Source organism: Python bivittatus, unplaced genomic scaffold, assembly GCF_059951505.1.
Source record: "Python bivittatus isolate LINGU-HERP-01145 unplaced genomic scaffold, Pbiv_v1 ctg000040_np1212, whole genome shotgun sequence".
In the NCBI taxonomy this organism is placed as follows: Eukaryota; Metazoa; Chordata; class Lepidosauria; order Squamata; family Pythonidae; genus Python; species Python bivittatus.
In genome coordinates, this window is record NW_028277032.1 from 2,776,503 (window position 1) to 2,797,641 (window position 21,139).

The 21,139-nt window shown below is 44.8% G+C and overlaps 1 protein-coding gene across 1 annotated transcript; it reads right to left on the reverse strand.

Moving 5' to 3' along the window:
* Positions 1–628: 628 nt before the first annotated feature.
* DCDC2B (doublecortin domain containing 2B) lies at positions 629–20,021 on the reverse strand. Its single transcript, XM_007431953.4, has 11 exons — positions 19,147–20,021; positions 16,758–16,815; positions 13,704–13,780; positions 12,924–13,055; positions 11,783–11,929; positions 10,990–11,029; positions 6,577–6,645; positions 4,626–4,812; positions 2,488–2,591; positions 1,177–1,239; positions 629–847 (listed from the first exon to the last, which is right to left on the reverse strand). The coding sequence occupies exons 1-11, from the start codon at positions 19,578–19,580 to the stop codon at positions 752–754; spliced, it is 1,407 nt and encodes a 468-aa protein (XP_007432015.3). The 5' UTR covers positions 19,581–20,021; the 3' UTR covers positions 629–751.
* Positions 20,022–21,139: the final 1,118 nt, after the last annotated feature.

The window sequence follows — 21,139 nt, forward strand, 5'->3', positions numbered from 1 at the left end:
TTCATCCCGAAGTCAGAATGTGAAACTCATAACTTCCAGCATCTCTTCTCACTGGCCATCAATATAACTTCTTCCCCAGATGCTTATCCCCGAGGGGGATAAATGGGATTTCAACGATGCATCCGAGGTACAGGCCCTTCTCCCTCACTAGCCAGCGCCTAGTCCTTCTGTTACATGGAATGAGGGATACAATTCACAGGCACTTTTGCCCTCTAGCTCTGAATTCGAACCATGGGAGGAGGGAGGCAGCAATGCAGAAAGTTGATTTTCCATTCCAGCCTTCCACTTAACTCACTTTCTGTGGCCAGTGAACCTAGTTATTCTTCACTGGTTCATATTTTCCTTTAAAGACCTTCTGTACATCTGTACAGTACATCTTTGGGTTCCCCTACTGCTCCCTCCCTTTTATATATGAATAATGTCAATTTGCCCATATAACAAACTCTTTACCACTCTAAGATCTAAAACCTCAGCATCTTGTTTACCTGATGCCATATTGTTGGCCATGAGTTTGCCTCTGTGCTAAACTGGTCAGCCCTTGGTCGCCATGCCTGATTCCTCCCCACCACACACACACCCTCCCCAGAATTTTGCCTCAGATAAGCATTTCAAATCAGAGAGCTGGAGTTGAAGTTTCCACATTTATTGTAAGAAGAAATACCGTAGACAAAAATTGCACAAAACCACCACACATTTGATTCAAGACACTCCACCCAGCAGGAAAAACCTTGCTGGGTCTGTTTCATTAGAGTCATTTCTCAGATCCAGAAGAGCTGCTCCTAGCTGGTTGCAAATGAAGCTTCTGTGTCGCTTCCTCCTCTGTGTAGAGCTTATCACCGTGCTCAGTCTTTTCATTGTACAAGAAATGAAAAAGACAATGTTTGTTGAATTCAAGGGGATATGAATGTGTATATCTAGAGAGTTCTGGGAAGGAGTGCTGAAGTGATGTGGAAGCAGAACATCGCTTAATCTAAGAGAATAACTTGTGCTAGAATGCACACCATGTTTTGTGCTGAAGCGAATAGATCGCACTTCCTTTAACCTGGCTTGGTTTTACATAAATGCACAGATACATTCACTGCGGTAAACTCAAATGAATCAGTTGTTGTATAAACCCCGTTGTTGTTTCTTCTCTCCAGTGCTCTGATTAAGTATTTCTTAATGCAAGTTAATTACCTTCTTGGATGGCCATCCTTTAGTCTTTGGTATAACTTCCTCTTCCACAATCTCTGCAGCTTTCTGGAAAAAAGAAAGTACAAGCAATTGTGCCATGTCCGAAGCAATGGGAGAAGGCTTTTCTTGTTGTCAGCCGGCAGGAATAAAAAAGGTGTAGCTGCTTAAAACGATACTCCTCAACTGTTACCAGGCAGTTAAGTTCTATTATATTTAGCGTGACCTCCTGAGTAGAGAAAGGGAACATCATGGCATATGATAACTACAAAGATGACAAAAGTCTAGGGAAAATGGCTAATCTGGGGGGAAAGCCCTGAACACATTTTTGAAGAAATTAAACAGTCTTATCCCAAGTTACTGGGCTCTCTGCCCCATTAATACTGGCTCACAGACCATATTCTGTGTACTGTATTTGTATATGGAGGCAGGTCAATTAGTGGTTTTGTTACTGTTAGTTTGTAGTTGTGGTTTAGCTATGCAAATGCAGCTCCTTTGGTTAGTCTGTGATTGTATTGTACAATCCCCCAAAATGGGTTAGTTCCTTGGCTGATCTCAAAAAACTAAACAGGAGCAAACCTAGTTTGAGTACTTGGATGGGAGACCACCAGGAAATGCCAATTAGGAAGTTATAAAAAACATCCTGGAAGAAGGCAGGGACTAATCACTTGTGCATTACATGTCAACAAAACAACACTGTGTGTCCGCAAAGCTTCAGGAGTCAGGGTTGACTCAAAGGACACCTAATCTGTACAGTGACCAGGAGAAGCCTGCAGCCTAGAGAGTCACGTCCCCTGCCTTGTGCCAGATCCAGTTCAAATCTATGGCTTTTTGTCTTTATTTGAGAGCAACTAAGTGGCCCCTACAGTATTTTGCCCCTGAAGCCAGCCCTAAACCAAGCTCATGCAATGCAGTTGGGTGGGGAGGTGATGCACTGGGCAACTCAATCAGGCTTAAAGCACTGTTTTGCCCTTTAAACATCCCCCAGCTCCCCAAAACACAGTATAGCAACATGACAGTTCTGGGGGGCTGCAGGCAGGCCATGGATTGCCCACTGCTGAACTAATGAAACTGTTGTTTGATTTCAAAGACATTGGATCCAGTCCCCTCGGCGTGTCTCTGGCCCAGTGCTCTGGCAGCAGAATTCTCAGCAAAAGGAAAACGTTAAGCCACAAAGTGGATCAGGTGCCAAAGAGAGCGGGCAGGGGGGCTTCCACGCCTGAAGGGAGCTCTCAACATCCACTGCAGTGTTTCAGGGTGACAGACTGCTTATACGCAAGGAGGCTAGAATAGGTACACTGAGAGCGACCCTCATACCTGGTCTATAGGAAATTCCACCTGCGTGTCTTCATCTTCTCCTATTTCCTGCGCATCTGCCGTCTCCTGCCTTGCCCCTTTCATTTTATAAACACTTCCATTTTCTGAAGAAGAAATAAAATACAGCACAATAAGACATCCCTAGTGAATACCACGTACACCTCCAGGGCAGTTACTCTACCTGCCTAGGGAAGGGCTGCTGCCCAAAAGCCTCCAGATCCAGGAGTGTGACTACAAATGAGCTTTGCACCTTTATGACTGATTTGCAGAAGAAAGGTCCAAGCAGTTCACCTTGCCTGCGTTTACACACCAGACTAGCCCATGATTAACAGATCCATGGTTTACTGAAAACATTGTAGGAAGAGGGCCGTGTTAGTCTACGCTAGCCAAAAATCAAAGGAGTCTGGTCGCCCCTTTTCCAACTAACCAATTTTAAAAGGGCATGAGCTCTCGTGGGCTGCTGCTGACTTCATCAGATGCATGGAGTGACTAGACTGATGTGGAATGAGGCCACGAATGAGACCATGACGTCCACTTTCCCTCAAGCTCTCCGGATAGAGATATCTCTCTCTGGATAGATACCTCTCTCTCTCTCTCTTCTGTCACATCCCCCTCTACAAAGTTTTACATGACTTCCCCCTTCCCCTCAGGTGTGGGAGGAATTTCTCCCTTTTTACCCAGTGTCTATCCTGTGCGATGCTTTCAGCGGCCCTGACCACCAGTTGGCAGCGCACAGCCGGTTTCCTCCTCGTTGGGACTCGTCAGACACACGGAGCCGGAACGGTTCGATCTCTCGCTCGCTCGTGGTGGTAAAGTCTCTTTTTTCCAAAATGCTCACCTCGAGATCTGCCACAGAGTGTCCCAGGAGGGTGAAACACTCCAATCTACTTTGTCTTTGTTTTGAGTCCTGGTTCAAATTTGTGTCCGTTAATTCTTTTGCAAAATTAGGGTGTTAAAGTCATTACTTCATTAACTGAGCTGAGTTCACACACATCAAGAGATTTCGGGCAATCTCAAAGTCTCAGCAAACACAACAGGTTTTTAACACATCACAGTTGTTAATTGATAAAGTGCTTGCAATCTGCCTCACATGGAACTTGCATCTGTGTAGCTGCCCTGTCCTCTGTTGGCCTCATCCCTATTTAAATCCTACCTCATTTCATTCCATGCCTCTGCTGAAGCTGCCCACAGCTCACAAAAGCTGCTGCCTTTCAATAAAATGGGTTAGTCTGAAATGGTGCTGCCAGACTCCTCCTGATTTACAACTTACTGAAGTAATCCAAGTGCTCGGTGTCCCCAGCACAAAGCAGCCCCAGTTTAAAAGTCTTCCCCCAATCGAGCCGGGCAAACCCACATGGTTTTCTCGGCAGCAAAACAGAAGGGCTTTGCCTCTGGCTTCTTCCAGAGTTTTCTGGCCTTCCGAGTCTGGCCCATGGCCTGGACTTTCCTGCGTTCTTCCCATTCAAGCACAAACCAGCCCCACCTTTCTTAGCTTTCTCCAAGAACGCCTGAGGTCACCAGGTGCTGCCATCTGTTGTAGCCAACCACATAGCATGTCATGTTGTGCAAATTCAGCCTGTCAGATGTTTTGATAATACTTAAAGGTCTTACGTTATCTACCTGTTTAACGGATTCATTTGGCTGCTGCTTCTGGAAAAAAATGACTGACTGGTTGCCCAACATGATGATGTTTGAGAGTTTTATCACTGAAACTCCCCCAGGCAGTGTTTCTCAACCTTGGCAACTCTAAGATGTGTGAACCTCAACTGGCTGGGGAATTCTGGGAGTCGAGGTCCACACATCTTAGAGGTGCTAAGGTTGAGAAACACTGCCCCAAGGAAACTCGACTGAAGAATTAGGAGGGCTATTGCTCCAGTCCATCCCTCCCAATTTCAGTGTGAAAGCCAGGTCTGGACACTCCCACTGGTCACCAGGGTGGGTGAGGGCAGCCTTGCCCAGCCTGGTGCCCCCCAGAGGCAAAGCCTGCAACTTGGCTAAATTCGCAGGCAGCATGGCCAGTCACTCACTCTCAGCACAGCATCCTCACTAGTTCTGGATTAAATGACCTGGTGCTGGCTGAGCCAACACACTCGGTCTCTCACACCTACAAAGACACGCACTTGTCTGTTTATTTTTACCTTGGGCAGAATAGTCGCCGGAGATCTGGCTAACTTGCCCGACCTGGCTTGGCTTGGCATGGAAGATGGATGTTGCTTTATCTTGGTGAGGAAGTTTCTTGCTTGGCTTGGACTCAGAAGCATTTGGACTGTTTCCTGTTGGCACAATCCCTGTGGAGTGCACCCGCCGAAGTTTCAGCTGGAAGCCCTGTTCAAGGAATGTTCATCGGGGCCATTCAGACGCTAAGCCCCGGCCAATGCAATCACCATCATCACCTTCTATTTCCATCCTCTCAGCGTTGCCCCATCCCCCTTCCATCATTATTCTCTATGCAGAAAAATCAATTTCCTGAGGAAAAGATGCCGCGGCTCCCCTGGTTTTTGATCGGTAGCCATAGGGAGATGGGGATTCTCTGGCGCACCCAACGCCATGAGGTTTCAACTCTTCCAGCTGCAGCCTGGTCAGGAATGATGACAGGGAACCCAACCAGGATCTGATGGGCAGCTGGTTCCCCACCCTTGGTCTAGGGCAGTGTTGTCCAAACTTGGCCACTTTAAGATGAGTGGACTTCAACTCCCAGAATTCCCCAGCCAGCATGGCTGGCTGGGGAATTCTGGGAGTTGAAGTCCACTCATCTTAAAGTGGCCAAGTTTAGACAACACTGGTCTAGGGAGACCCCCAGGACAGGATCTGACTCAGCTTTGGCAACATTTGGGATCTGCAGGATTTTAAGGCGCACGTCCCCAAACCAGATGTGTTGAACCCACAAGGCCCAGAGAAGCGTGTCTTTGATTTACACAAGACTCCATGGTTTGGTTGCAGAGGGCTAAGATGACTGGAAACTATTACCATTACCATGTTTCTTCTAATATTCCACCCAAACCTACCTCCCCAGTAACTCAAGACTGGTTTTAATAAAACCCTTACAAAGTCTTAGCTAAAAGTGAAATGCCAGTTTCTACATTTAGAAAAAAAGGAATGGACTTGTTTGATCAAGGAGGGAACTGCAAATACTTTTATAAGGCCTGGAAACCCTTTGTAGGCTTTTTGCTGAAAAGGGATAAAAATGAACTACTAATTTCAGAATTTATTGATTTAAAATGTTTGTTTATGGGAAGAAGGGATCTATGATATGGGAGGGTGGAGATGGTAATTGCTATGTTAGTAGCTGCTGCAAAGAAGATCGGAAGTCGCTTCTTTAGCTATCTTTCTTTTTGTTATTCTTCATTTTTTCTTTTACTCTTTCATAATCTTTTTCGTTTTCTATTTCTTCTTCTATGTTTCTGTAGTTTTTTAAATCTTTGTAAATTATAAATATAAATTGAATAAATAAATAAAATCTTTTAATAAAAATGATTAAAAGAAAAAAAGGAGCAGTAGGACATTTACAAAAGTCAAAATGGCAACTGTGGCTACACGATCAAAGCTCTGCCCCCTTTTTTATGTGTACTGTACGTAAAAAAAAAAAGGGTAGAACTTTGGTTGGGCCATTGTGGCCGCCATCTTGACTTTTTTGACACACTCAAACTCCTGCAGACGCCCCTGATGATCACAAGTTAAACACAAACCAGCACTGCAAGGCGGCTGTAAGGATTTTAGGCTATGTTGATGAAAGCCCACTTTTGAAGCCTCAGGAAATATTGTTTCCACTTTATTCCATACCAGTCAGCTGGATACAGGCAGGAGAACCTTGTCAAACTTTGCTCAGGCTTTCCAGTACACACAAGTGGACCACAATATTTAGAAGTTTAGCATCAAGCCTTTTATTGTGGAGAAAATACAATATATCCCCCAAAATGAAAATACATTATTGCAGAAACCTCAATGCATATATCATGTAACATGTAATTTAGAGGTATTTGATAATATAAAATCCCACTCTCAGCCAACACGAAACAGTAAAGTCCTGAACATTTGGATTTACGTCCAGTTTGGCAGACTAAAACCCCCAAACTTGTTGCTTCGCTTTACCTGTTGTGCTGGTTCAAGGAGTGCCGAGTCGCTGCTTCCATCTTGGGAAGCCACCTGGAACTCACCAAACTGGAGAACATAAGTGAATATACGTAACTAGACAGGTAAATAACAACATAAGATTTTGCTGATTCTGATTTTAACTGATGTTAAAAGAAAAACTGATAAAACCTTAGAGAAATACTGTGAAATGGAACACTGTTGTATGCATTTTATTTTTTTTTAATCTTGATTAGTACCAGTTAAGAAACACTTTACCCCCCCAACCCCCAAAGACTTCAATTTTATAAAGATCAAACACATAGCCATCTTATTCTTTCCCTCCCTCTTATAAATGACCACTTAGATGGATTTTCTTTTTTGAGCACACCTAGGTCACTTATAAGGAATTTTGGAACATGTTGTGGGTGTTCTCACAAGATGACACATAACCCATCTACTACAGCACAGGAATGCAATAGAAGCTCGCCAACTTAACAGAATGTTACCTGCCACCTCTTCTGTTGCCTCCCCCTGCAGAAGACTCTGTGCCACCACTCCTTACTTTACGCTTTTTCTGGGCAGGTGGACATATTCTCTCGCCTCTGCACTGGACAGATGTTCCTCCAGTTTACCATTTGGGGCCCAGAGGCATTTGGGATGATGGAGGCTCACACTGTGCTTTGCAACATGCTGCTTCTCCCCATTTTTAATAAAACACATTTAGACCCGTAATCGGTGTTTTGCCTTCTAAGAGAACAGTTGAGTGTGATGTTTTAATTTGGTCCCTGTTAATGGATCCCATGCCCATTGGCAATATTAGTTAAGGAGAAGAAAAAGGACCCTCTTCTCTGGGGCTCTCCCAAGAAGTGAAATGTCCAGTCTGTGGTCTCCTAGAAGGATGGCATCTATGGGGAAAATGGAAAGGGAAGAGCTACTTAAGCAGAATTCTTCCACAACAGCATCCAGAAGAATAAGAATGTTGAGGGTCTGCTCAGCTCAAGCAACATAAATTTTCCCTCACTAGATGACATGGCCCCTTCATGGATCACTGCCTTGTTGTGGCGAAGGGGCTTGCGTAACTCAGTGAAGCCATGAGCTATACCGTCCAGGGCCACCCAAGACAGACAGGTCATGACAGAGAGTTCTGACAAAATGTGGTCCACTGGAGAAGGAAATGGCAACCCACTCCAGGATCCTTGCCAAGAAAACCCCATGGACAATGTTAAAAGGCTAAAAGATATGACGCCGGAAGATGAGCCCCTCAGGTCGGAAGGTGTCCAATATGCTACTGGGGAAGAGCGGAGGGCATTTCCAAGTAGCTCCAGAAAGAGTGAAGCGGCTGGGCCAAAGCCGAAAGGACGTTCAGCTGTGGATGTATCTGGAAGCGAAAAGAAGGTCCGATGCTGTAAAGAACAATATTGTATAGGTACCTGGAATGTAAGATCTATGAACCAAGGCAAGCTGGATGTGGTCAAACATGAGATGACAAGATTGAACGTCGACATCTTGGGAATCAGCGAATTGAAATGGACAGGAATGGGTGAATTTAATTCAGGTGACCATTATATCTACTACTGTGGCCAAGAAACCCTTAGAAGAAATGGAGTTGCACTCATAGTGAATAAGAGAGTGGGAAAGGCAGTAATGGGGTACAACCTCAAAAACGACAGAATGATCTCAGTGCGTATCCAAGGCAAACCATTCAATATCACAGTCATCCAAGTCTATGCCCCAACCACTGATGCTGAAGAAGCTGAAGTTGACCGCTTCTATGAAGGCCTACAACACCTTCTAGAACTAGCACCAAAAAAAGATGTCCTTTTCATCATAGGGGATTGGAATGCTAAAGTAGGAAGTCAAGGAGTAATCGGAATAACAGGCAAGTTTGGCCTTGGAGTACAAAATGAAGCAGGGCAAAGGCTAATAGAGTTCTGTCAAGAGAACAAGCTAGTCATAGCAAACACTCTTTTCCAACAACACAAGAGACGACTCTACACATGGACATCACCAGATGGTCAATACCGAAACCAGATTGATTATATACTTTGCAGCCAAAGATGGAGAAGCTCTATACAGACAGCAAAAACAAGACCAGGAGCTGACTGTGGCTCAGATCATGAGCTTCTTACTGCAAAATTTAGGCTTAAATTGAAGAACGTAGGGAAAACCACTAGACCACTCAGGTATGACTTAGATCATATTCCTTGCGAGTACACAGTGAAGGCGATGAATAGATTTAGGGGATTAGATTTGGTAGACAGAATGCCTGAAGAACTATGGACGGAGGTCCGTAACATTGTACAGGAGGCAGCAACTAAAACCATCCCAAAGAAAAAGAAATGCAAGAAAGCAAAATGGCTGTCTGATGAGGCTTTACAAATAGCTGTGGAAAGAAGGAATGCGAAAAGCAAGGGTGAAAGGGAAAGATATAAGCAACTGAATGCAGATTTCCAGAGAATAGCAAGGAGAGATAAGAAGGCCTTCTTAAATGAACAGTGCAAAGAAATTGAGGAAAACAATAGAATGGGGAAGACTAGAGATCTCTACAAGAAAATTGGAGATATAAAAGGAACGTTTAGTGCAAAGATGGGCATGATAAAGGACAAAAAAGGCAGGGACCTAACAGAAGCAGAAGAGATTAAGAAGCGGTGGCAAGAATACACAGAAGAACTATACAAGAAAGATCTTAATGTCCCTGATGTCCATGCTGGTGTGGTCACTGACCTTGAGCCAGACATCCTAGAGAGTGAAGTCAAGTGGGCCTTAGGAAGCATTGCTAACAACAAAGCTAGTGGAGATGACAGTATTCCAGCTGAGTTATTTAAAATACTAAAAGATGATGGTGTTAAAGTGCTGCACTCAATATGCCAGCAAGTTTGGAAAACGCAACAGTGGCCACGGGATTGGAAAAGGTCAGTTTATGTTCCAATTCCAAAGAAGGGCAACGCCAAAGAATGCTCAAACTATCGCACAATTGCACTCATTTCACATGCTAGCAAAGTTATGCTCAAAATCCTACAAGCTAGGCTTCAGCAGTACGTGAACCAAGAACTACCGGATGTACAAGCTGGGTTTCGAAGAGGCAGAGGAACTAGAGATCAAATCGCCAACATTCGCTGGATCATGGAGAAAGCATGAGAGTTCCAGAAAAATATCTACTTCTGCTTCATTGACTATGCAAAAGCCTTTGATTGTGTGGATCACAACAAACTGTGGCAAATTCTTAAAGAGATGGGAGTACCAGACCACCTTACCTGTCTCCTGAGAAATCTGTATGCGGGCCAAGAAGCAACAGTTAGAACCGGTCATGGAACAACCGATTGGTTCAAAATAGGGAAAGGAGTACGACAAGGCTGTATACTGTCACCCTGCTTATTTAACCTATATGCAGAGTACATCATGAGAAATGCCAGGCTGGAAGAATCACAAGCCGGAATTAAGATTGCAGGGAGAATCATCAACAACCTCAGATATGCGGACGATACCACCCTAATGGCAGAAAGTGAAGAAGAACTAAAGAGCCTCTTGATGAGGGTGAAAGAGGAGAGTGCAAAAGCTGGCTTGAAACTCAACATTAAAAAAACTAAGATCATGGCAACTGGACCCATCAATTCCTGGCAAATAGAAGGGGTAGAAATGGAAGCAGTAACAGACTTCATTTATTTGGGCTCCAAGATCACCGCAGACGGAGACTGCAGCCATGAAAGTAAAAGACGCTTGCTCCTTGGGAGGAAAGCTATGGCAAGCCTAGATAGCATATTAAAAAGCAGAGACGTCACCTTGCCGACAAAGATCCGCATAGTCAAAGCTATGGTTTTTCCAGTAGTAATGTATGGCTGTGAGAGCTGGACCATAAAAAAGGCCGAGCGCCGAAGAATTGATGCCTTTGAACTGTGGTGCTGGAAAAGACTCTTGAGAGTCCCCTGGACTGCTAGGAGGTCAAACCAGTCAATCTTAAAGGAAATCAACCCTGATTGCTCATTGGAAGGATCGATAATGAAGCTCAAGCTCAGATATTTTGGTCACCTAATGCGAAGAGAGATCTCTTTGGAGAAGACCCTGATGCTGGGAAAGATGGAAGGCAAAAGGAGAAGAGGACGGCAGAGGATGAGATGGTTAGATAGCATCACTGAAGCAATGAGCATGAAACTGAGCAAACTCAGGGAGGCAGTGAAGGACAGGAAGGCCTGGCGCAATATGGTTCATGGGGTCACGAAGAGTCGGACATGACTTAACGACTAAACAACAACAACAACAGATGACATGGTCATATACGACCCATCTGTTCAACCCGGACATAGTCTGCAAAAGCTATTTTTTAAAAAATCTAACAGGAACATTTATGAATCACACACATCCTTCATATGCAAAGTATCTTTGCTTCTTTTCACACAGTACTGCCTTAGGAAATCAGCCATCGTGGCTACTTACCCCCTGATTGTAGTTCCTTCTTCTGTTAGTAGGAAAGTTCCTATGAGTAGAGAAGCAGCAAATTCAGACTCCAAACAGGGCACACGCAGCTCTTTTCCTGCCTCACTGAGACACCTCACAGTGCAATGGGAAGAAGGAATAACCTTGAAGAACAGGAGGAAAAGCTGCTACCGAGACAACAGATAACAGAAATCTGAGTCTGGACCAGAACAGTAGCCTGAGAAAGGGTCTCAGACAAGGCCCTCCCTAGTTCTCACGAAATAAAGGAAGAGACGGGAAGCTGGCTGGGGAGTTCTGGGTTGAAGTCCACACATCTTAAGGTTGCCAAGGTTGAGAAACACTGCTATAGATGTTGCAACAAAAGTAGGCTTGACCTACATGGCATTGCTTTCTTAGTTTGGTCTACCTTGAAGGGCTGACACACAGTGGCTGTATGCACAGCACACCCTGTCTCCCGCTCAGAGAATCCAGGACACTTCATTATCCCTTTGTGATCTCTCCCAAGTTTTCCCAATGTCTCATGTTGTTTCTCCTAAACAATCCTTTAGGGAGGAGAAGACTGGGAGCACAAAGAGAGGTGCTTGGGCAGAGGATGTCGGTGCTGCCTATCTTCCTTTTTTCCCATTCTAAGGGGCTATATTCTGCCCAAGGGGGGCTGCGATTGCCAGCCTTTCAGGGCCATAGGTTCAACTATTTGGATGTGTGCCAGATTGGCTGCCACTTAAATCCATCTTTCCCCACCTGGCACCCAACTGAGAAAGCTGAGCTAAGCAGAGGCACCTCAGTCGCCTACCGAAAGGGACGATGAACCATTTTGGGGGGTACCAGCAGTTCAAAGTAAGGCAAATCTTTGTATTTCTCCAGCCCCACGGCCACATAATAGTCGCCGTTCACCAGCTCCTCGCCCCTGGAGATGAGGTCGCCATTCAGTGTGCAGAGCCTGGGAGGGAGAAGAGCAAAGCCGAAACAAGTTCATGAAACGTGGGACTAATTTGAGGAAGGAGCACACAATCCTCTTAGAGCAAGCTTCTCTGAAGAACGTGGGACCAGCTATGTACAAGATCACAGACAGTGCCAAGAAAAATTTCTGTGTTTCCTATAATTCTGAACTAAAACATGAAACACAATGGTTATCAGCCTTCAGACCGTACATGGTGCTGCCTAAAATGATGGAGAGTTTGAATGGGCATTCAAACTTGCGACTGAACTTTGCATCACAATTGTACATACATGTTACTGAGATATCTCAAAATGGTTGTACGCTAAATACACCCTTAACCTGATTACTGAATTTACCTGTTTCTGAACTGGTGCACTATATTAAAATGTACGCTGGGTTCACAAACACACTAAGCCATGAAACAAAAACCATCCAAGACGAACACTAGACAAGTTTACGAGGATGGGCAAGGCACCTGCTGCGGCTTTATCTGGCCAGGTTAAACAATAAACATATCATTTAATGACTTTCCTTTCCCTGAAATTCAGTACTGGGATTCCTCTGGCAGATTCTCAGTCCTTTTGCCAAAAACCTGGGATTTTTGAACTATGACAATTAAGGTGATATAAAACTGAGGTGCTTTTTGAGCTAGAAAGCTCTCTCATGCAGTTATTGCAAGCAAAGCTGTTCCATGTAATCTTGAAGCAACAAGTTTTCCCTGGGTGCAGAATTCCCAAAAATTATAACCAGTTGGTGTTTATGCCTCCAGGAAGACAAGGTCCCTCAGCTCTACTGCAGCCAAGGATTAGTGTCAAGACCTCCATGCAGAAAGATTCCTAGGAGGCAGCCCCCTCCAGACCTTAGCCAGAGAACCTCTCAGGGGCTGGACTAGCCTGGTTCTGGGGCAGCAGGGGGGGTGGCAGAGCCTTTGATTCCCCCCCCCCCCCGCCCAAGGAAAGAGCACAGGATGGTAAAAACCACTGACAGAACTCACTTCCTCACAGCTCCGGTGCGCAGATTTGCCTTTTCTGACAAGAGGTTGAGGACGATGTTCCATTCCTGCAGGGTGCTTCTGCTTAGGATCATTCGGAAGGGGGGGCTCAGCAAGTCGCCGTTGCGGAAAACGCTGGAACGAAAAAAGCAGAAGTCCCGGCTTCCTTTCCTGCAGTGCTTTCCAAGGGAAGACTCCCAGCAGGACTGGTCAGAGGACATTGTGTAACTATTCCCATTTTCGTCTCAATAAATAAGCCGTGAAAGCCTGTGGAGGACCTGGGCTCACTGCAATTCTGTGAATGGGGCACGAATGAATCTCTACATTCCACCCCAAGCAGAGAGAACTTCAGCTCTGAGTCCTTCTAGCTCAGGATTTTAGCCGAATTTTTTTTGGGGGGGCAAGGCTCGATCCCTTGTTCGTAACCCCTCTTGCATTTTCCCATCATTTTGTCCATCTTTTTTCTTATCAGAAAAAGCCATTAAGACACGAAAGAAGGAAAAGCTTTGCTGACGTAGTGCTGCGGTAAGCCTGGGAAGACCCCTTGAGTTTGCTCTGGACAGCCACTCTCAGCCCAACCTCCTTCACAGGGCGGTTGTGGGGAAAATTGGAGGAGGGAGCACGAAGGATGTCCAGAGCCTGAGGCCCTGGGGATATAAATTTAACAAACAACTTCAGGGAAAAAGAACCATGCCAATTCTGCCTTTGCCCTTCCCTGAGTATCCCCATCTCTCCCTTCGCTAACCCAAGAGGGAATTTCCGAGGACAGGAGGAGCCACTCACTGGATAACACAGGGAAGGTTTGTTTGCCGCCTCCATCCTGCTGCAACCGTTGCCTTCTGAGGAATACCTGGATAGTTCTGAATGCCAGAAACAGCCACATCATCGTTATCATCATCATCATCATCATCATCAATACTAGCAACAATAACACATCATTGTCTGTGCTTTGGAGGCTCTACTGGCAAGGAACAGACTTCCTGAAGTTGACCTCAATTCCTGGTGACTTCATGGACATATGCCAGGGAGGGAGTCAAAAAAGTCAAAATGGCAGCCACAATCATGCAATTGAAGCCCTGTCCCTTTTTTTACAGGAGTTGTGACACACATAAAGAAGGGGTGAGGCTTTGATCACACATTTGTGGCTGCCATCTTGACTTTTTTGATTCCCTCTCTATGGACACCTCTCGACATATCCATGTAGTAATTTTCTTAGCAACAATGTTATTATTATTATTATTATTATTATTATTATTATTATTATTATTATTATTATTTATTAGACTTACAGCAGCCAAACTGGAAAGATTCAAGGTAGCTTACCTTAAAAACTAAAAAAGAAAAAAGAAACCCACCTCAAAATCAGAATGCAAAAACTATAAAAAGGAATCGACCCAATGGGGAAGTTCACAAAAAAACAGCCCTCCCATCACAAAGCTCTTGGCCTCTGGCCTGTTCGAAAAGCCACATCTTCAATGCCTTTCCAAAGCAGAGCAGGGATGGGGCCAAATGGACCTTGGGGTGGGGGAACGGTATTCCAGATGACAGGAGCAATGGCAGAAAAAGAATATGGAATTGATTTGCCATCATCTTCTTCCAGGATCTGTTTTCAACTTACCAGTCAAGACTACAGTCCTGGGATTCCCCTGGTGATCTCCCATCCAGAGGAATTAACTAGGTTCAGCCTCAAAGTTAATTACACACTAACCCTTAAAAAATGAGAAACTCCTATTTGGAGAAGAGAGGCTTGGATGGATGAATGTGGGAAACATCTGAAGGCAAGATCCAGCCCCAGGAACAGGTGAGATTTTTATGCGACTCAGCAGAACAAGAGAATCCATTCAAGCTCAGTCTGAGAAAACCGGCCAATTGTATTAAAGGATCTGGTTTCCATCTCCTCAAGATACCCTGTGAGCCTTGGCAGTTCCACCCATCTCCCCTTGGCTAAGACAGGCTATTGTCACCAACTCAGCAGCCTTTTTCACAACTGGTGGCTCTGTTGCTGGGCCACGATCAACACTACAAATGTCCCAAGGCAGACAGACTGGATCCAAAGGGCTCCACCCAGCTAGCCTTAAGAAGAACTAGATGGGTTGATCTCAGTTCAGTGGAGCTTATTGGGACTCTCAAGTTGGCCACAACAGAGATGGAAAGTTTGTGTTAAAGAGAAGAAAGGAATGTGGGTTTCTCAATTGCTAACATCCACAGAACAAGTCAACTCCATGGTGAGCCTCATAGGAGAACAGAAGCCACTGAGAAAGACTACACCAATATGCCTGCACAGCAAAGCAAATCAAGTCACGTCTTGCTGAGAAATCTCTACAGGCCCCCAACTCATTACAGGGGCCAAGGAAAGACCTCTACTAAGGCTATGAACCCCTACGGTCTAAAACAGTGTTTCTCAATCTCGTAAGATGCTGGCTAGGGGAATTCTTGGAGCTGAAGCCACACATCTTAACGTTTTTGGGAGTTCAAATCCACATATCTTAAAGTTGCTGAGATTGAGAAACACTGGTTTAAAACATCATTTGAGAGTTTAAATATTTTTGCATCAGAACCCTCACATTTCCTTGAACTTTGGTATTGGGGAAGACACTTGAAAATACCATGGACAGCCAAGAAAACAAACAAATGGATCATCAAACAAATCAGCCAGGCTCAAATTATCCTCCTTTGGACACATTATGGTCTAGCTCTCTGGAGAAGGTTCTGGTGCTGGGAAAGGTGGAAGGAAAATGAAGAGGGTGACCAGCAGCCAGGTGTATGGACCACTGCGTTACAGTGGTGATGGGTGCATTGCTGGAAGACCTGAAAGACCAAGTCAGGGACAGATCGTCATGGAGGAAATCTATCTATGTGGTTGCTCACAGTCAACACTGACTTGATGGCACATATTCAATCCATCAAGGAGTCGATGGCAAGCCCCAGCTGTACGGTGGCCAAGAATGCTACATAAACATATCCACTGCCACCAGGAATCAAGGTCAACTTGAGGAACTTTTACTCTTTTTCTTGCTCAGTCGGGGGGTGCCATTAAACTGCGAAAGCAGGGAGGCAGTTCTTTCTCTGTGCCAGGTTTGGGCACAGTGTCCTTTCTTCCTCCACAGAGTAGAAGGCAGTTTCTATTTTCCCCAAGAAGAACCTTAAACAATGAAATGCTGAGAATGCTAACTGGCATTTGTTGATAGGAACTCAGCCAACACCTGAGCATGTTTTAAGCAAATATTTGCATGAAAAACAATGCGGTGAATTTATCTGGGCAGAGCCTGCTTCATGACACAGTCCCTATGACCCAACTGTTGTGTGAACCCAGCCACTGTGCTCTACAGAGCTAGCAACTATCTAGGTTGCAGATTGACTTAGCTCAATCTGCTCCAAAGTCCAAACCCACATGCTCCAGGCCTTAGAAGATCCCGGCTTGCCACTTCCTCAGGCAGAATATCTTCTTTTAGGCTGTTTTTATTATACTGATGTATAATATAAGTTTTGCCACTAGACAGAAGGCATCCAGATCAAAGGCCCACTTCCCCTTGCAGTGGTGCCCTCTGCATTTTGCACAGCATTTCTCTGAAGCACCCCCGGTGAAGGCCCCCAGCCAACTGGAAGGTGAACTGGCTGGCCCTTTGCTCAAAGTTTGGGTAATGAAGCATTTAGGATCTCGGAGGGAGTTGGAACTGCTTTTATACACAACAATTCTGCAGGTAAACATGCATTATTGTTACAACTGTCCAGTGGCTGGAACTGTGTAAAATCCACTTGTCGTAAGAGGTTTCTAAAGCAGAACTAGACTGCTCCACTTTGAAACCAGCTTCGGTCCACCCACGACCAGGGACTTACCCGCACTCCGTTCTTTTTCTGGTGCTTGTTCAGCTGCTTCATTCCAGGGTTTACATAGCTGTCAAAGTGAATTGGGAAGAAAATGAGCCACTCAGCAAATGAAGTTAGGGGACGGTGCTGGGGAGATCTGGGTTCAAATCTCACTTCAAAGCAGACTCTCATAATTCTACACCCAACTATTTCTTCCAGGTGTGCTACGGGCTTCAAATTCCATAATCCCTTGTTGTTGCAACAGACTAACACATTTACGTCTCTGGAAATGGACAAAGAACGTGGCAAAGTAATTCTTGGGAGGTGTTCTCCAGTCAAGCAACCAGGATATCCGTTGTCATAGATATGGGTTAGACTACAACTCCCATCACTCCCAATTAACAGGATTGTTAGATATGCTCCAGATGCCATTCAAGGAAGGAAAGGGAGACAGGGAAAAAGTCTTGCAGGATAGCCAACAAGAGGAGACCCAACAGTGATGTCCTTTCAGACTTTCTTTAATTCAAAGTCCCCCAATAAAAATTGAGGGATAAACCACCTTCTCCTATAAAAGGAAGGAAGCTGGATATGTGATGCATCCTTGAGGTAAGAAGCAGAATTCTACCACCACCACCCCCAAAAAATGTTAGTGTTTTAATAGTGTTTCTGACAGTTCAAACTATAGGCTAGCTGACTGCCACCAACCCAAGAATTCTGTACAGGAGGACAGTCATGAATCCCACACTCTAGCTAGGAGATGGCTAGGCTTAGATAGCTTTTCCCAGCTAGGCACCCTCTGCATGAGTTGGCCTGTGCTGGCTGGCAAGTCTGAAAATTGCTGGCTGATGCCAAGCTGGAGAAAGATGTCCAAGTGGCAGAAATTCAAACTTTCTCATTTTCTGGAAATAGAGCCCTTCCAGGAAGAGGCTCCTAGTGCAACCAGTGAAGAGACATAGTGCAGGTTTTTGGCTTGGGACAGAACACAGATGGAATCTAGTGGGAGGTGCTGTCCTCAGGAACTCAAGTAAAATGCCATGAAAAATCCACAAAAACAGAAGCACCCTGCTGCAGCTTCCACTTTCCCCAACCTGCGGTTTTCCAGATGTATTGGGACGATGAGTTCTCAAAGCTCCAGAATTCTGGAGTTGTAGGCCCCGATATCTAGGAAGAACTCCACAATGGGGAAGCCTCCTCTACAATATACCAGGAGTTCTGCAGAACAGGTCACTTAGCTTTGACTCTCAGAGGCCTCTCTTCTTGAAGCAAAGCCCATCAGGATCAAGTCTATCTCCGATGGACTGCTGGATAAGCTGGGCCACCTCTCTTTGCAACTTACTTGACATCTTTGCTGTGAATGCTGGGTGCTAAGAGCTGCCCACTAATATTCCCACAAGGACTGGGGTTGCTTGAACACTGACATCACTAGATCGGTGTTGTCATAATTCAAGGGTCCTGGTCCTACCTTGGAGGCTGAAGCAGACTCTGAGTTCTAGAGAACAGCCAGGACTTCAACTTCCTACTCTTAACGCTGCCTTTGATTTGATTCAGGTATATCTCACCAGTTTTTGACTATAAGGTATAAGGCAAAGGTAAGGGGAAGTAACTTCCCAAGAATATGCTTTAGTTTTCTTGGTGGTGCTGGGATTGAAGCTTGGGTTGGCTTCTCCAGTCCTTGGAGGGGGTCTCTCCCTGCCCCACCCACATGCTCAAATTCTCAGCCATAACCCACTAGAAATCTACTTACTTGGCTTGAACTTTCATGCCAATGAATCAGTTTGGTACCCTGCCTCCCCCATGGCATACCTAGCTAAGTTGGCAGTCCCTAGCACAGAAGGGCCTTCATTCTGACACCTTCTTTGGAGTGGCAATGCCCTAGCAACTCTGGACGCATAGAAACAAGAGAGCGTGTATTTCTCCAGTGTTCACACTACAAAGGTATTTGTGCTAGTGTCATTCTACCATTACTACAAAAACATCCAGGGTGTACAGGACAATTATACACCTTTCTGATGCTTTCGGATATTAACCCCGCTGCAACATTCAGCAAGGTCAGGTTCAAAATTCATCAGATGATTATTATGGCTTTAACATAATCATAATCATCATCATAAACTAGATTCAGTGTGCACCTAGCTTGCCATATTAGAGTGTTCTGTAACCCAATACGTTTTCATTTATTTTTATGTTTTCATTTTTACCTCCCCTAAAACCTTTTAATGCTCCTTTGCCTCCTTTTTAGATTCTCACCTTTTATATCTTTTATACCTTTGATGTCTCTCGTATACACTTTTAGTTTTCTGGTTTATACAATTCATATGGCTTTTATATATAACTTTTTATGCTTTATATCTATTATAATTTTTCCTCTCGTCCTCTTTGCTGGCCTATGACTGTAAGAAAGATTGATCGGATTACTTACTCGAGCCTTTTGAACCGTTCAAATCCTGCAGCCACGTACTGGCAACCGTTCTGCAATTCGCTTAGCTCCGTGATGCGATGACCCTGTCGGGGCGTGTATATGCTCCTAACGGCCACTGGGGCTTGGATGGTGCTGGTCACCTCATTCAGAAAGGCCTCAAAGGTCAGGAACCGGCGCTGGCTCACCACAAATTTCCGTCCGAGAAAAAAGGGGTCCCCATTGCGAAAGACCACCACGTTCTTAGCAAGGGGCGCCACTGCCACGGTCCCCAAGCTCATCTCTCCTGGTCCGCAGACACCAGGCTGCTTGTCTGGGAAAGCTCCCTGACAGAGGATGGAAGGGCACTTTTGGGGGCCTCTGCAGGCGAATGACCCAACTTTTTCCGTCTGAGTGCACCAGGCTGTCTTCTGAGATGAGAGCTCTGCCGTTTCCATAGCTGCCAGTTCAACAAGGTGTGAGAGGGAGTGCCCTCTGCTTGATGAAAGACTTCATTAGACATGCACAGTCCACACTAGACTAGGGTGTGTCCGTGGCAGAAATACTTCCTTTATGAGTCTGTTTAATAACAAGAGCAGAACACCCGTCAACAGGAGCACAACTAGCATTTCTTTTGGTACTGGAGGCGGCAACGGCAGCCCTAATAAGGGGTTAGGGATGCAACTGTTTTTTTCATGCCCATCATGTTACCCGTGAGGTCAGAGGTAGTGAAGTAATGAAGGTGGGACTACAAAGACAATCTTCTGCTCCAATTTACTCTTCTGCCTCAGCTCGATCCAGTGCATGTGCCTGGGGCTAAGCCAGGTTTGCCCAACTCAAGTGAAAGTTCTTGGGCGAAATATGCCATGAACCCCGCAGTGCAGAGTGAAGCTTTTACCACAGTGTAGACTTTTCACCTCCCACCCACCCACTACAAACAGCCTTATGCCCCTCTTCAGATACTGCCACCAGGCTGGAAAGGCAAGCACCACAAGAGGATCTTGAGGTTGTGGTGAGCAGCTCACGTAAAACGCAAATCCATTTTGCAGATATTGTGAAACGCACAAGTGGATTAGGAAGGAAAGAAAAACTATCAATACAACAAAGCAACAATGCCCAGTGACAAAATGGCTATGGGGGTCTCTCTGCCCTTGGCCCCGTTGTTCAACTTATTCATAAGACCAGCAGATCCTGCCATTTCCCGAATCCCCTTAAAAAACTAAAGATCAGACTGACGAGTCCTGCCAGAGAAGTTTATTATTCCTTGCTCTGCTGCTAGTTTAGCCTCTCTCCCTAAATGGTTCCTCCTTTCGCTTTCTACTTTTTATAGTAATGTTCAAGCTTGCATGTGAGGGGCTGTCTTGTGATTGATCTAGTCTAACCCACTCTGGGAGTCTTTGTCTAAAAATCACACTACAGTATTGCTACTGCCTCGTTTAATTTAGGGCAGTGTTTCTCAACCTCAGCAACTTTAAGATGTCTGGACTTCAACTCCCAGAATTCCCCAGCCACATGTTCCCGTAAAATCAGGCTCTTTTATATATGAAATTGTTAGTAATTTTTTAAAAATGAAATAATTCAATTTAAAGGATTGCAAACCCAATTTTTATTATACTTCCAATGAAATATTGTTGTGCTTTTTGAAGTTCTGAAGGTGTCATTTGAAAAGGGGATGTTTACTCCTTTCTGAGAAGCCAGCTATCCAGATTGACCACTGTTAGTGAGATGAACAAGAAGAAACTGTCTGGAAGCTTTGCTTTTTATTGGAAAGGGTGTTGGATCCCTTCTAGGGAAGAATGGTTAACTAAGCTGTGGGAGTATACTCCAATGTCTAAAATAACCTCACATCTTCAAAGTAAATCTGACACAGAATTGGAAACAATTCTTAGACTACATTTCAATCTAGAGATTTATACCACATCCAAAATTTGGGTTTTTCTTTGATTAAAATCTATATTTCAATTTTATAGGAATTTTATTTTTTATACATTATATTTTATATAAATTATTAAATATT

Coding starts and splice junctions, on each gene's coding strand:
- DCDC2B (XM_007431953.4), bottom strand. CDS start 19,580: ATGGAAACGGCAGAGCTCTCATCTCAGAAGACAGCCTGGTGCACTCAG. Junction 16,816..19,146: donor GAACGGTTCAAAAGGCTCGA/GTAAGTAATCCG, acceptor TCACTTTGACAG/CTATGTAAACCCTGGAATGA. Junction 13,781..16,757: donor AGAAAAAGAACGGAGTGCGG/GTAAGTCCCTGG, acceptor TCTGGCATTCAG/AACTATCCAGGTATTCCTCA.